The sequence below is a fragment of the Cebus imitator genome, unplaced genomic scaffold (genome assembly GCF_001604975.1).
Source record: "Cebus imitator isolate Cc_AM_T3 unplaced genomic scaffold, Cebus_imitator-1.0 Scaffold30, whole genome shotgun sequence".
Classification (NCBI taxonomy): domain Eukaryota; kingdom Metazoa; phylum Chordata; class Mammalia; order Primates; family Cebidae; genus Cebus; species Cebus imitator.
This window is the reverse complement of record NW_016107345.1, coordinates 164,378-181,309: the sequence shown is the minus strand read 5'-3', so window position 1 is coordinate 181,309 and position 16,932 is coordinate 164,378. Positions and strand designations below refer to the sequence as shown.

Sequence of the window (16,932 nt, the reverse complement as noted above, 5' to 3'; positions counted from 1 at the left end):
GTATGATAGCCACTAGCCACATGTGACTGTTGAGCACTTGAAGTGTGGCTAGTGTGACTGAGAAACTGAATTTTTTATTGTATTCCATTTTAATTAGACATGTAACTAAGGGCAACCATATTGAAGACAGCAAGTCAAAAAATGGAGAATGTCCCCTCACACAGATCACTACTGATCTTCTGTGTGAGGGGGCATTATTTGTGAAATGCCTCAATACAGTCTACTATTAAACTATATCTTGCCTTGAAAGACTTTCAGAGTATTGAAATGACCAACCCTCAGGCATTTAGTATACTGACTTGGCTGGTCTTTGTGCATACACCTGCACTGGCAGATTCAGTCACAGAAGCACTGACACTGGTGCCACATCCAGGCACAGATATGCAACTCTGACTTTTTAAACACTGCCTAAGGATGCACCTGATAATCTGGTGTCAAGTTTGCTTCTATTTCTTTTCATTTTTGTCCTCGCCATGTTAATTAAACAAAACAACTATATTTTCTGAAACCCACATTTTAAATTAAATTATTGTGACACTATCTGAAGTTTCCTTAAGGTTTCCAAATAAAAAGTGTTTCTCATTTTCTTCAGTTAAACTAATTGTATCACTGTGTACAAATTGCTTTAAACTAGAGAAACAGGCTATCTGCACAGGTTAAAAACACATAAAGACTTAACCATACATATAAACACATATCAAGCGGCATCCATTTTATTTTTACAGTATTTATTATAGTAAAGGTTACTTTTGTAGAACATCAGTGACTTTGGTCCATATCTTATTTTCCATTTGTCTTTAAAACATTTTACATTATTTGCATCATAAATTGTAATTTTTATGACTGTACCTAATTGATTTTTTTCCTGACCCTTGGAATGTTACAGTTTCATGTAACTTTTAAAAAAATAAAAACATTGCAGACTAAATGTACTAGTAAGTACATACTGACCACATTTAATTACCACAGTAATTAAAAAGTCCTGATCTTTACTTCTTAAGATTAAAATTCATTAACTTGCAATCTCTGGGATTTCTCTATTATCCACAATGAGCGTATGAATAATCCCTTCTTTCCGCTTCCCACTACTGACAGCCTTTATGTAACAGTCGTGGTTCCCGATACTGAAGTGAGTTTCAGTCCCATCATCTACAAACTCACCCTGGATCAAAAAAAGAAGAAGGAATTAGTGTTGCAGAAACATTCTCTTTGTCTAGAGCATTAACACCATCTAAAATTACTAGTGGTACAATAAAATAATGTATTAATTAAACAATCAGCTTTGAAAAACAAAGTCTAAAGCTTGTACTTAGATGCTTTTATATTTCTGTTGTGAATTAAAAGTTTCCTTTTTATAATCCCTACAATCCTTAAAAATCTTAAATTCTGAGGGGGGGTGGCAGATATAAACCTCATGGCTATGTGTCTATAACATACGCTTTCAAAAATAAAAATGATAAACATTACATTTATTAGTTATTTATAATATACCACAAGTGTTCTACCCACCTCAGCCTCCCGAAGTGCTGGGATTACAGGTGTTAGCCACTGCACCCAGCCAGGGATGGGGTGTCCTTAACCACTCCGAAAATCTGATTCCTTAGGATATAAGGTGGCTTCCAAGAGAATACACAGATAGCAAAACCAAACACCACTAAATCTATACCTGTTCTGTTCAGTACAGTAGCCACTGGCCACATGTGGCTATTGGGTACTTGAAACTGACTAGTCCCAAAGTAGATATGCTGCTTAAATATAAAATAGACACTGGATTTAGAAGACCTAGTATGAAACAAAAAAATGTATAAAATAATTTTTTACATTGATTACATGTTAAATTTTTGTTGATATATTGATTTAAATCAAATATATTAAAATTAACTTCACCTAAATTTTTTTTTCAAATGCGGATACTACATAAATTAAAATTACACATGAAGGTCATATCTGTGCCTCATATTATATTATATTATATTTTGATTGAGCAGCAGTGGTCTAGAGTAAAAAGGTTAGAGCCAGGCAGCACAGGGAAGGAAGGAAAGAAGAAGAGACTTTGAGGATAAAAAATAATTTACTTCAGAAAGCAAAGAAACTGACAATCAGATTTAAACCCTGGCTATTAACTTCTTAGCAGCCAGAGTAGTTAGAACAAGGGCCCCAGTTAACAACACCAAGCCAAAGAAGGCACAGGATGCCTCAGGGAGAGAAGCCTTTTCCTAGCTCTGGGAAGAATGTCGCCACTGGCTCTTTATGGGAGGTGTGCTGAATACCACAAGCATGTCCTTGGGTGCAGTGTGTTCCTGTCCCCATTTTTAACACTGAGCCTTGGAAAAAGACTTTGGAGGAAAAGGCAAGGGTTAGGTAATATAATCTATATAAGTAGCTTCTTGGCAATTAGACAAATATGTAATTTTGGCATGATGCCTTGAGATGAAAGAAAAAGAAAAGCTGTAACTCACAGGCAGCAAGATGAGTTTGTTGTGGGTATGTACAGTACTGGGGAGGGCTGCCCATATATGGAGCTGCCCAAACTGCCCTGCAGACTAGGTTGTAGTTACAATGAGAACGCAACTGGGTTATAAAGAACTATTTTCCAAACGCGTGGTTTCCTGTTAATTACTACAGAACAAAGACGTGGATGAACATTGTTTTCACCTTCCTACAACCACAACATTCTTTGTGTGTGTGACAAGGTCTTACTCTTGTCACCCAGGCTGAAGTACAGGGGTTCAACTGCAATTCATTGCAGCCTTGAACTCCTGGACTCAAGCAACCCTCTTGCCTCAGCCTCCTGAGCAATTGGAATCAGGCACATACCACCATACCCAGCTAACTTAAAAAAAATAATTTGTAGAGATAGGGTCTCGCCATGTTGCCCAGGGTGTTCAGGGGCTCCTGGCCTCAAGTGATCTGCCCATCTTGGCCTCCCAAAGTTACAACTGCTTTTTTTGGAGACAGGGTCTCACATTCTGTTAATGAGGCTGGAGTGCATTGGCGCAACCTTGGCTCACTGCAGCCTCAACCTCCCTGGGCTTAGGTAATCCTCCCACCTCAGCCTCCCAAGTAGCTGGGACTACAGGCATGTGCCACCATATTCTGCTAATTTTTGTATTTTTAGTAGAGGGGGGTTTTGCCATGTTGCCTAGACTAGTCTCAAACTCCTAGGTTCAAGCAGTCCACCCGCCTCAGCCTCCCAAAGTGCTGGGATTACATACATGAGTCACTGCACCCAGTACAACCACATTCTTAATACCGTAAAACAGCATTCCCTCTACATGTACACTGGAGAATTTCTTGAGTGTGGGAGGAAATGCGATTCCAAAGTGCTGATTCTCCATATAGAGAATTCCAGGGTAGGAAAGAAAGAACAGGAAGAACCACTAGGTATGGCATTAGACACACAGTAGGTATCTGATCCATGTTAGTGGTAACTGGAGTTTTTCCAAAGGGGGCCACAAAATACTGAAGTGCTCTCCAAGCCTCTCTGCATAAAACAAGTCTCTAGCAGTAGATTTAACCCAGAGAGCAGCTCAAGCACTCAATTTTGAGTGAGCCCAAATTAAATTCTCCAGGACTCAGAAACAGAAAAGTATTCATCTTTGTAACTTTTAAATTTTAATTAATTTATTAATTTTTTTAGAGATGGAGTCTCACTATGTTGCTCAGGCTGGCCTAAAACTTCTAGGCTCAGGTGTTCCTCTCACTTCAGCCTCTCGAGTAAGAGGCAACTACAGACCTGAGCTACCACATGTGGCTTTATCTTTGTAATTTTTGATTTCTGGCTTTGTCACCTCCTCAGAAACAGCTATCAGACCAAGTAGGTTCTAGGTGGTCTTCTGAGCAAATGAATCTCAGACCTCCTTTCCTCCAACTACCAAAAGCACCTTTTCTCAGTGTCTTACACCTATACTATACAAACGAGATAAAAGCAACAACATGCAAAATGTGACTAGAGAAGAGAGCTTCCCATTAACACCAGCTCTGATGTTCACATCTGGAGCCAGCATGAAAGGTGGGTACCAGGTGATAGCACTCCCCACTTGTCCTGAAGACCCCATAAGACTTGGGGATTAGCATCCAGTGATTTCATCTCCTAGTCCCTTACTTTCTGCTTCCCACTCTCTCCCGTGTGCACACGATTACTGTTTCGTTCCTGCTTGAAATTCACTCCTCCATTCACCCCGTCCACAGCCATACTAATACAAGCACCTGACAGTAAAAGCTGAACACACTGGAGTCTACATGGGGATTTCAGTGTGCCTGGCCACAGTGACTGGAGTAGCCTCTTTCTCCCTGCATTGGCACTGTTGGTCTAAAGTTCCACTTGTCCTCTGGGGTTCATGAGAGTGCCCTTTCCTGTCTGAGTACCTTCACATCATCTGATACTGTATCACTCATTTTACAAAAATCTTGCTTTCAGAAAAGAACCATCTGCTTTGAGTGTATGGTATAAAGCATTCCTAAAGTGTGATCTGTGGACCAGTGGCATTAGCAGCACCTAGGGAAATGTTAGAATTAGCATTTTAACAAGATCCCAGGCGATTTCTGTGCATGAAAGTTTGAGAAGCAGTGGTATATAATGCACCACTTAAAATGGTTAAACACCAGAGAACACCAGCCTTTGGGGATATAATTTTTTAACTAGGGGCTCTTTTGAGGATAGAGGCTGGTCCAGGACAGGAAAGGAGAGTATGAAGTTTGTGCCAGCTAAGAACATAAATTGTTTCCAAACTCACGGAACGAGGTACTGTCTGGCAAAGGTTTTGGAATCTGGGTAACGAGTACTTAACCCCTTTTTTGTTTTTATCAAGAGGACTTTGGTTCATTATAAAATCTCTGTAATTAGGAAATGCAGCAACAATTCAATGGTAACTTAGACAGATGGCACTTAGAGTAATCAAATAGTCAACTTACTGCTGTCTCCATTTTTTTACCATTGCACCATACGTCCATAGTGTCTTTTTCTGTAAAAATAAAATAAAATTTTTAAAAGTTATTCTGTGATTTAAAGATAAAGTTAACTTTTCCTATTTATTATTTTAGGAAAGATTTGATATACCAGATCTCTAAAATTCCATTAATATTTTAAAACCCAACACTTTTTCATGGCTTTCATGGTTTTGAGACTCTCGTAAAATTTGAAGAAGCTGTGTTTGTTCTTTGTTCATAAAACTATAATGAAACAAAACAACCTTTTAAGAAAGTTATAGTCCCAATACAAATTGATTAAGTTTTGGATCTTTCAAACGGGAGGGCAACAGACTCCCAAGAATATTGTTGTTAAGAATGAAAAGAAGGGTGGTCACAGCTGCTTACACCTATAATCTCGGCACTTTTGGATGCTGAGGCAAAGGGATCATTTGAGCCCAGGAGTTCAAGACCAGCCTGGGCAATATGGTGAGACCCTGACTCTAAAAAAAAAAATTTATTTATTTATTTTTTTTTTTTTGAGAGGGAATCTTGCTCTGTCACCCAGGCTGGTGTGTAATGGCATAATCTCAGCTTACTGCAACCTCTACCTCCCGGGCTCAAGCAATTCCCCTGCTACAGCCTCCCAAGTAGCTGGGACTACAGGCTTGTGCCACTACACTCGGCTAATTTTTGTATTTTTAGTAGAGACGGGGTTTCACCATGTTGGCCAAACCGGCCTCAAACTCCTGACCTCAGGTGATCCACCCACCTTGGCCTCCCAATGTTCTGGGATTATAGGCATGAGTCACCACGCCTGGCAATGTTACATGTTTGTTTGTTTGTTTGTTTTATTTCGATTTATTTACCACTATATGATCATAGCAGTTACATGTTTTTAAAACCTAAATTTATAATCCTCAAATCCATCCCTATAAAACTTGGCTTAAGATATCTTATATAAAAAATGGTGGATTAAATCAATGTGTCATTCACACAGGACACATTAGAAATACACCTGCTAGACAATATACACACCTGCTAGACAATCCCAAGCAGGTGGGAAACAAAAAGATTTTTAAAAATGTTTTTAAACAAATGAAATACACCTGCACGTACACTCTCTCTCCTTTTCAAAGCTCCATAGAAGGTCTGAATCGTTACAGGAATTAAACAGACATTATCTTTTAAAAAAAACAATGAGTTCTGCAGAAACAGCACTAACTTACCCAAAACAACTCTAAAGTTCTCACCGTCCATGTGTAATACCCAAGTATTGGTGGTTTTTGATCTGTTCTCCATATACTTCTTGAGACTTCTCCCATTAATTTCCAGAGTATATTCATAAGCAAAACCACTGATAGCATCTATATTTATGGTTGCTTTTGTCTTTGCAGCTCCAACATAGAATGTCTCTTTGCCCACTAATTTGAACATCCATTCTTTTCTTATCTCTTCCTACATAATAAAATAGAAAAATTTAAGACATTCAAATGGAAGAAAAATTAATGTTTAATTTTAGAAATAATGTAAAGTGAACAAAGGCAATGCCATTTAGATATAATTTTATTTATTTATGATGCCAAGGTTTTAGAAAATAAAAGCATTTTAAGGTTAAATATTACATACTCTATTCCATGAATTCCATAAATATTATTAGTTTGCTCTACACAGAAAAATGACATGGATCAAAAACATTATTGACTATAAGGAAAAAAAAAGCCCTGAATTCACATATGAAGATGCTACTTTAACAAAATCGTTTCTCTATATATCATATTTTACAAAGTAACATATTTTCTTCCTACCTTCCCATCTACATATACTACTCGTTTGCCTGATGTAGTCCCATGTTCAAATTCAATCTTGTGGACTCCGTCACTTAAAGCAACATCCCAAACAGCTACGAGATCTGTCATTTTTTCAAGGCTGTAAGGAGGGCTAAAGGAATAAAATAAACCAATTATAGTGGGCCAAAATACTAATTAAATAACCAGTTACTCCTTCCAAGATGAAAATTAGATTATTAAAACCTCTAAAATTTCAAAATATTAAAGTGATAGTACCTAAGAAATTCTACTCACAGTACATGTAACTATTTTCTCCCTCTTATTCACTCTTCCTTTAAGATACAACTACTATATGTGGGCACATAGTCCGATTACGTCTAAAAAATCCATCTTAATAGGATTAAGAATCCATCAGTATATCCTGGTTAGTATTCTAGGTTGACTACAGTATAGTGCATGGAAAGCTCAGTAAAAAGTCTTTACTCTTCTCCTACCAGCTCCCATTTAAAAACCATGATATTTAATTTCATTTATCTTTTTCAGATCTAATCACTCTAAAACAAGAACTCTCCAAACCTCCCATACTTAAACTAATACAAGGGATTTGTTTTAACAAAAAGGTTTTAATTTATTATACTAAGAAAAAAAGTCATGGAAGAAATATTCTATAATAAAGATAAAAATAATTTTAAAATGTTATGGGAAACATTCTTGGCATTAATACAGGAAATCTTATTTTAAAAAATAAAGGATTTGGGGCCGGGTGTGGTGGCTCATGCCTGTAATCCCAGCACTTTGGGAGACTAAGGCGGGCAGATTGAGTCCAGGAGTTCCAGACCAGCCTGGGCAACATGGTGAAACCCTGTTTCTACAAAAATATTAGCCACACATAATGGTGCATGCCTGGAATCACAGCTACTTGGGAAGCTGAGGTGGCAGGACCACCTGAGCCCAGGAGGTGACACTACAGTACGCCATGATTGCATCACCACGTTCCAGCCCAGATGAAAGAGTGAGACTATCTCAAAAATAAAAAATAAATAAAGGATTTGGTTTGTCAGATGTTTCTGGCATATACTTCAACATATATTTTTGATGTTAATATATCCTCTGTGAATGACATATACATATATAATATCTAATTAATATTTTGATATTGGTAATCTTTTTAGCTTTGGCAGAAGTATCATTTATTATAGTAACGATGATCACAGCTAACAGTTATTAAGTGATTAACTGTGTGACAGTCACTGTTCTAAGAGCTTTAAATATATTAGCTCACAGAATCACCATGAGATGGGTACTATTAATATCCTTATTTTATAGATGAGGCTAGAGGGGCTAAGGGTTTACCTAAGGTTTCAATGACATTAAGTGGCAGAGGTAGGATTTAAACCTAGGATTCTGGCTTCAAAGCCTGTTCTCGTAACTACATCTTCCTCTTTGTTCACCCTAATCTTTGTATGCTCTCAGTTGAAGATTTTAAATGGATATGATACCATTTTGAAGTGGTTGCCAAGAACTCTGTGCTGAGAGATATGAGGAGACCTCACATCAAGGCTCTACGGAAATAGTTGCCATGTTACTGGTGGCTACCTCCACGCCAGGTATTTACTACTCCCGCTCTAAATCACACAAAAGCAGAACCACACAATCTGCAATTTTACAAAATGTATTCTTAACAGAGTAGCTTGGATAAATTGCTCTTTTGAATGATAACAGTCTTGAAAATGTCAAAGGCTAGTTTACTGCAATAGAAGACATTTACCTTTCATCATCTTCAAAGATAGGACTGTCATCTCCAGATGCCATGGTTGGCAAAAACAGTCTTTAATCCAATTAGCAGCCAGAAAAGAAAAAAGCAGAATTGCAGCAAAGAAAGATTGAAAGCAACAATGATGACATCTACAAAGGGTTTTTCTAATTTTGCAATCCATTTATTAAATTACATGGAGCTTATGATGAAACAGCCTCTACATACAATAGAACTGTAATCTTTAATTTACAGAGAAAGATGTTAAATCATGCAAATCAGTCATATTTTTCCCTGTTACAGATTTATAATTTCTTAAAGGTATACTTTATTAAAACTAAAAAACAAACTCTAGTTTATTGCAAGTATTATAGCATATCAGATCTGCAAGATACCTAAGAGATCCTCTGTGTCCCATGCTTCTCAAACTGAAGCACAAGAAGCCCCAAGGGTATGAGGCAGTGAGTCAGGGAATACATCAAACTCCAGGATAAACACAATGCACCTTCTGGGAACATCACTGTTAAAGTGATAACTAATTTAAAATCTAATCTTTATTTTAGAAGGCTACACTATGGTGGAACATAATTTTTAATATCTTTGTGTGTTTAGATAACTTCAAAGAACTGATGAGTTTGCAAGAAGCAGACAGGGATATGCTGGTCTGCTCTCAAAGAGTGAACTTAATTTATCCATTACTTAAGCCCATTTAATTTACTAGTGCCAATGATGAATCCACAAAAGTTATGTGGCTTGCTCACATCACTAGCAGGATCCAAGCCAGAACTAGAGCCCAGTACTATGCAATAAACTAAACAGTACCTGGCTGCAGCGTTAATCAAGCTTTACTAAAATCAGAAGTGCACACAAAATCACATGCATAGGAAACCCTCACATTTGAAGATTTGGGATTAACAGTTTCACTCCTGCCAAAGTATCCTAAATTCAACTATTTTTTGCTTCCAAGATCTACCCTAGTTTAGCCCTTTCTTTAGTGCCTGTTATTTACAGATGCTCAAGAATGCTGTCTCCTGGTGAAAAATGGGAGGTTGCTAACCCTCTCTGGATGGAAGCAGCCAGAAGTCACAAATTTTTAAAAAACTTTTTGTTTTTGAGACAGAGCCTCATTCTGTTCCCCAGGCTGGAGTGCAGTGACACGATCTTGGCTTACTGTAACTTTTGCCTCCTGTGTTCAAGCGATTCTCATGTCTCAGCCTCTTGAATTACAGGGATTATAGGCACATACCACCAAATCCAGCTAATTTTTTGTATTTTCAGTAGAGATAGGGTTTTGTCATGTTGGTCAGGCTGGTCTCGAACTCCTGGTCTCAAGTGATCCACCCACCTCAGCCTCCCAAAGTGCTGGGATTACAGGCATGTGCCACCACATACCCAGCCAAAAAGTTATTAAAGAAGAAATTAGCACTCATAAAAGCAATCCAACAGGCCAGAAAAGTTAAGGATTTCAGAATAAAAACTAGGTAAATATTTGTACCTAATATAAATTCCTGTTTTTTAAAATTAGCACCACACAAATTTGTGAAATTTTCTACTCTTTTTTTTTTTTTTTTTTTTTTCTTTTGAGACGGAGTTTCACTCTTGTTACCCAGGCTGGAGTGCAATGGCGCAATCTCAGCTCACCGCAACCTCTGTCTCCTGGGTTCAGGCAATTCTCCTGCCTCAACCTACTCAGCAGCTGGGATTACAGGCACGCGCCACCATGCCCAGCTAATTTTTGGATTTTTAGTAGAGACGGGGTTTCACCATGTTGACCAGGATGGTCTCGATCTCTTGACCTTGTGATCCACCCACCTCGGCCTCCCAAAGTGCTGGGATTACAGGCTTGAGCCACCGCGCCCGGCCGAAATTTTCTACTCTTAAGAAGCTCTTAGCTGGGCATGGTGGCACGTGCCTGTAATCCCAGCTACTCAGGAGGCTGAGGCAGAAGAATTGCCTGAACCCAGGAGGTGGAGGCTGCGGTGAGCCGAGATCGCGCCATTGCAGTCCAGCCTGGGTAACGAGAGCGAAACTCCGTCTCAAAAAAAAAAAAAAAATAGATACAAAAAAAGAAGCTCGAGGATTATACCCTAGGAAACCAGAGGGTATCATACAACAATAAAAACAAAAAGAATACATAGCAATAAAATACGCCAGCCAGGCATGGTGGTATGCACCTGTAGTCCCAGCTACTCGGGAGGGTAAGGTGGGAGGATCGTTTGAGCCTAGGAGTTAGAGGCTGCAGTGCATGGCTGCAGTGGTCGTGCCACTGCACTCCAGCCTGGGTGACAAGAGTGAGACCCTGTCTCAAAACAGATATATATGTGTTTTATATATATATATATATATATATATATATATATATATATAGAGAGAGAGAGAGAGAGAGAGAGAGAGAGAGAGAGACTGATATATATATTATAGATACATAGATAGTATAATTATATGTACTGCAGCCTGGGTGACAGGTATATATACATAGCGATATATATAGACACAAGTATCTGTTTTGAGACAGGGTCTCACTCTGTCAATCTAGGCTGGAGTATATATAAAGAATATATATATTTATATACATATTTACATATCATAAATATTATACATACATGTAATATAATATTTATATATTATATGTACATATATATAAAATAAGCCAAACAGCACAATACAAACTTTGATAAGGCATCCTTTTTAAATTAGAATGTATTTAGAGGTACTATTCAAGTTTTGCTCTATAATTTTCAGAGACTCTAGTAAGTTCATTAATGCAGGCATTCAAACCTAAAATAACTGCTCTGTTTTCTATTATAACGAATTCCAAATACTACTAAATCACACTAAGATACAAACTCTTATTATAATACCTTTCCATGGAGAAGTATAAAAGGCAATACCACCAGTTAGAAGAAAGATTAGAGATTATGATCACATTAAAACATTTTTTTCTTCTCTTAACTGTGAACAATGATTCAGACATTCAATAATTATTTAAGGACTACCTAAAAAATTGCAATTTTTCGGCCAGGCGTGGAGGCTTACGCCTGTAATCCCAGCACTTTGGGAGGCCAAGGCAGGTGGATCACGAGGTCAGGAGATTTTGAGACCATCCTGGCCAATATGGTGAAGCTCTACTAAAAATACAAAAATTAGCTGGATGTGGTGGCGCATGCCTGTAACCCCAGCTACTCGGGAGGCTGAGGCAGGAGAATCACTTGAACCAGGAAGTCGGAGGTGGCAGTGAGCCAAGATCATGCCACTGCACTCCAGCCTGGTGACAGAGCTAGACTCCATCTCAGGAAAAAAAAAAAAAAAAAGCAATTTTTTTTAACTGAAAGTGTACCTGATAGGAGAGAATTATAAACAAAGATAAAAGTAAGTACTGAAGCAATTATCTAGCAAATTCTAATTCTACTTATATAACTATGTATCAAAATTGATGTTTCTTATTAAACAAGTTTATGAATCAATATAAAATTTTGTTACTCTCTTTGCCTGTTTTCCTCTGATTAAGAAAAATGCTGCTTCAATATAGTTAGTAATATTTCAGTTTTCTTGTTGGTGCTATCCATTATTTTTAGCAAAACTCTAAAAAAACTTTTTATAAATGGTTCATAATTATAAAATATTTTTATAATTACTCCTTGGAGTGTGCATGGTGGCTCATCCCTATAATCCCAGCACTTTGGGAGTCTGAGACAGGAGAATCATTTAAAGCCAGGAACTCGAGACAAGCCTGGTCAACATAGTGATGGCAAAAAAATTAGTTAGGTGTGATGGCATGTCACTGTAGTCCCAGCTACTAGGGAGGCTGAGGCGGGAGGATCGCTTGAGTCCAGGGGTTTGAGACTGCAGTGATCCATGACCACACCATTGCACTCTAGCCTGGCCAACACAGCAAGACCCTGTTCCAAAAGCAAAAAAACGACGACGAAACAAAAATTATTCCTTGGAACATTAAAAGTATATTTAGCTTATAAAAGGTTGCAATACTTCAAATTTTGTACCATTTTAAAAGGCAGAAATTAACTTTAAGAAGTGCTTTCTATGCAAGGATTAAAGTGACCCCTATCTTATAACAGCCGTAACCAAAATATGAGCGAGTCATAAAATTATCAGCACTGGAAAACAAAAAACAATGAAATTACCTGGTCTAGCCTCTCTCCTTCATTATGGGGAAATCAGTAACACATATCCCTCCAAATCCCATCTCCACTGCCAGTCCTGGGTTCTTTTACCTGTCCAACTTTCTAACAAGGCTGTAGAGGTTTCCAATAATGCACACAGAGTAAACTTTTCAAATGATCTTACTGCAAAAAGTAATTCCCATCAACAAATCCCATCTAATATTTAAGAAAAAGATCCCAAATCAACTCTGCCTCCTGCTTTTCGGCTTCTGTCCTATCCCAGCAGTTTCACTAGTCTTGTGTCCTCTGTCACTTTACATGTTCCAGTCCAATCTCACCACTTTAAAATATAATTGAAATTGCTCTTCTGGCTGAAAAGTAGGAGAGCACCCGTAGAAAACACTTTTTTTTTTTTTTTTTTTGAGACAGAGTCTCGTTCTGTCACCAGGCGACAGGCTGGAGTGCAGTGGCGTGATCTCAGCTCACTGCAACCTCTGCCTCTCAGGTTCAAGCAATTCTCCTGCCTCAGCCTCCCAAGTAGCTGGGACTACAGGTGTGCACCACCATGCCCAGCTAATTTTGTATTTTAGTAGAGATGAGGTTTAACCATGTTGGCTAGGATGGTCTCAATCTCTTGACCTCATGATCTGCCCGCCTCAGCCTCCCAAAGTGCTGGGATTACAGGCGTGAGCCACAAATGCAACAGGTTAACAGACTGACATCTGTTTTTTGGCCATTCATATCAGGGAAAATCATTAAAAACCACTAGTTAGCTCATCAAATGCATATAAAAATATGCCCACTAGTGAGTCTTTAGGGAAACAGGAAATCAAATTGAGATTTAGGCTAAAGGTCTGAAAGAAAGTGAATATGAATAATTATTTTAAAACCTCAACAGGCACTAAAGCAGAGATTGATGTTTACTTAAACAGACTTTAACATACTTTGGACCGTCGGCTGATTTTTCATTTTCAGAATATCCTCACACAAAAGTCAATTTACTTCCTCCATAGCTGTTTTGAGACAGGGTCTTATTCTGTTGCCCAGGCTGGAGTGCAGTGGTGTGATCGCCACTCACTGCAGCCTCAACCTCCTGGGCCCAAAGGATCCTCCCACCTTAGTCTCCCAAGTAGCTGGGACTATGGGTACACACCACCGCACCCAGCTCATTTTTGTATTTTTTGTAGATTATGGGGTTTCACCATGTTACCCAGGCAGGTCTCAAATTGGTGGGCTCAAGTAATCCACCCGCCTTGGCCTCTCTCAGATTACAGGCATGAGTCACCACACCTGGTCGTACCTGTTTTTTAAATTTTTCTGTGGTTTTATGTGATTTGCAGCAGCTATGCTCTATTTGTTTTCTCACAGGGAGATGTACCTTCACAACAAAAGTTTTCTTATGATAAATGTCCAGCCTTCAGTTTTTCTATTCAACATTTATTTGAGCCTGCTATCAAGAGATACTGTACTAGAGGCTGTCAGAAATTCGAAGAAAAATCCTTCTTTTTTTTGTTTTTGTTTTTGAGATAGGGTCTCGCTCTAGTCACCCAGGCTGGAATGCAGTGGTGCAGTCTCACCCCCACTCCTGCCTACAGGGCAAGCAGCCCAGCCTAGGGCCTGATGGGGTGAGCCTTATGCAGACTGTGCCTTGATGGTCCAGCCTTGGGAGAAGAATTTACTGGTAACCTGGAAGACTACTGAATCCTTTCACCCCGCCCAGCGGAATAGGACCTAAATGTACCCCTTTGGGGGAAAATGGGTCACCTGAATTAGGGGTAGTGATTCATATTGTTTTGTAAACTACATTTCCTACAAAGTATGAATTTATACTTTGAAAAAAAAAAAAAGAATTGAGAGTTCAGAAATAAATCCACATATCTGTGGCCAACTGATTTTTGGCAAGGGTGCCAACTCTAACTGGTGGGGAAAGAATAGTCTCTTCAACAGATATTATGAGGAAAACTAGATTTTCATACACAAGAGAATTAAGTTGAACCTCACCTACCTCACACCATATGCAAAAGTTATCTCAATGATCTAAATATAAGCTAAAACCACAAAACTCTTAGAGGAAAACATGGGGTAAATCCTCATGACCTTGGATTTGACAATGGATTTTTAGATACGGCAGCAAAAAAAAAAAGAAAAAAAAAATTGGACTTATTTTTAACTTAAATCAAAAGTTAAAGCTGATTGCATGTGGTGGCACACACCTGCAATCCCAGCAATTTGGGAGGCCAAGGTGGAAGAATTGCTTCAGCTCAGGAGCTCAAGACCAGCCTGGGCAACACAGGGAGACCCCCATCTCTACAAAAAAATTAAAAAACTAGTGAGGCATGGTAGTGCATGCCTATAGTCCCAGCTACTTTGGAGGCTGAGGTGGGAGGATCATTTAAGCCTGAGAGGTCAAGGCTGCAGTGAGCTACGATTGCACCACTGCACTCCAGCCTTGGCAAAAGAATGAGACCCTGTCTCAAACAAACTAAAATTTTTGTGCATCAAAGAACATTATCTAGAAAGTGAAAAGACAATGATAAGAGAAAATATTTGGAAATCATATAGCTGATAGAAGTTTCATATTCTGAATATATAAAGAACTCTACTACTCAAAAACACAAAAGACAACCCAATTTAAAAATAGGCAAAGGGGCTAGTCACAGTGGCTCACACCTGTAATCCCAGCACTTTGGGAGGCCAATGCAGGTGGATCACCTGAGGTCAGGAGTTCGAGACCAGCCTGGCCAACATGGTGAAACCCCGTCTCTACTAAAAATACAAAAATTTAGCTGGGCGTGGTGGCAGGTGCCTGTAATCCCAGCTAGCTACTTGGAAGGCTGAGGCAGGAGAATCACTTGCACGTGGAGGCAGAGGTTGCAGTAAGCCAAGATTGCACCATTGCACTCCAGCCTGGGCAATAAGACAAAACTTCATTCCCCCCCAACCCCAAAACATGGGCAAAGGACTTCAACAGACATTATTCCAAAGAAGACATACAAATGGTCGATAAGCATATGAAAAGATGCTAAACAACATTAATCACGGGAGAAATGCAAATCAAAACCACAATGAAATACAACTTCATATGTACTAGGATGGCCATGCTAAGAATAAACAGAAAATAATGAGTGTTGGCAAGGATGTGGAAAAACTGGAACCTTGTACACTGCTAGTGGGACTGTAAAATGGTGACGTTGTCAAACAAAAAGATAAACAGTTCCTCAAAACCTAGAGAAGTATTATATGACCTAGCAATTCCACTGCTAGGTTTACACCCAAAAGTTTTGAAATCAGCCACTCAGAAACATGTATACTATTGTTCATTGTAGCATTTTCTAATAGCCAAAAGATGAAAACAACCCAAGTTGTCTGTCAACATAAACATACACAAAATGTGGTATATACACTTGATCTTAGCCAAAAGGCCAAGAAGCGATAAAATGCATATATATATATATATATATATATACACACACACACACACACACACACACACACACGCAAAGGACATTCCTTTTTATTCACTCAAAAAAAGGAGTGATATTCTGACATATGCTATAGCATGAACTCTGAAAACTTTCTGCTAAGTGAAATAGCCAGAAAAAAAACGGCAAGTATAATATGATTCCACTTATGTGAAATACTCAGAATAGGGAAATTCATAGAGACAGAAAGCAGATTAGACATTCCCAGGGAATGGGGGAAGGGAACAAGGAGAAGTCTCAGTCTCTTTTGTGTTGCTATAAAGGAATACCCAAGGCTGTGTAATTCATAAAGGAAAAAGGTTTATTAGGTCATGATTCTGATGTCTGGAGAAGCTCAAGATTGGGCATCTGCATTTGGTGAGGGTTCCAAGTTGCTTCTGCTAATGGAAGAAGCAAAGGGGAGCTGGCTGTATAGAGGGCACGTGACCAGAGAGAAGGCAAGAGAGAGGTGGGAGGTACAAGGCTCTTTTTATCAAACAGCTCTAGTGAAAACTCACAGAGCAAGAACCCATTCACCTCCAAGGGAGGGCATTAATGTATTCATGAGGGATCCGCCCCCATGACCCAAACACCTCCCATTAGGCCCCACTTCCCAGTACTACCGCACTGGGGATTAAAATTCAACAGGAGGTTTGAAAGGACAAATATCCAAACCATAGCAGGGAGTCATTGCTTAATGGTTCCTGTGTTTCTGTTTAAGGTATTGAGAAAGTTTGGCAAATAATACAATGGTCACACAATATTGTGAATGTACTTGATGGCGCTGAATTGTACGCTAAAAAATTGTTAAAATGGCAAATCTATGTTGTATATATTTTACCATTTTAAAAAGTTAACAATATATATAAAAAAAGAATTGGCCGGGCGCGGTGGCTCAA

At 38.7% G+C, this 16,932-nt stretch overlaps 1 protein-coding gene and 1 pseudogene across 7 annotated transcripts in view; both read right to left on the bottom strand.

Moving 5' to 3' along the window:
• Positions 1 to 697: 697 nt before the first annotated feature.
• The window catches only part of FAIM (Fas apoptotic inhibitory molecule), a 19,988-nt gene continuing 3,753 nt past the window's right edge, over positions 698 to 16,932 (bottom strand). For 2 of the 7 annotated variants that reach the window (XM_017523689.2, XM_017523690.1), the window contains exons 2-5: positions 6,717 to 6,849; positions 6,138 to 6,366; positions 4,915 to 4,964; positions 724 to 1,162 (exon numbers count right to left, since the gene is read on the bottom strand). In XM_017523689.2, the coding sequence (XP_017379178.1) occupies positions 1,013 to 1,162; positions 4,915 to 4,964; positions 6,138 to 6,366; positions 6,717 to 6,827 (540 nt within the window). In that variant the 5' untranslated portion in view covers positions 6,828 to 6,849 and the 3' untranslated portion in view covers positions 724 to 1,012. Of the gene's footprint in view, positions 1,163 to 4,914; positions 4,965 to 6,137; positions 6,367 to 6,716; positions 6,850 to 6,974; positions 7,090 to 8,466; positions 8,527 to 12,593; positions 12,705 to 16,932 lie in introns of those variants that run through there. The other 5 variants (XM_037736818.1, XM_017523688.2, XM_037736817.1 and 2 more) reach the window with 5 other exon arrangements.
• LOC119470421 lies at positions 15,862 to 16,006 on the bottom strand (annotated as a pseudogene).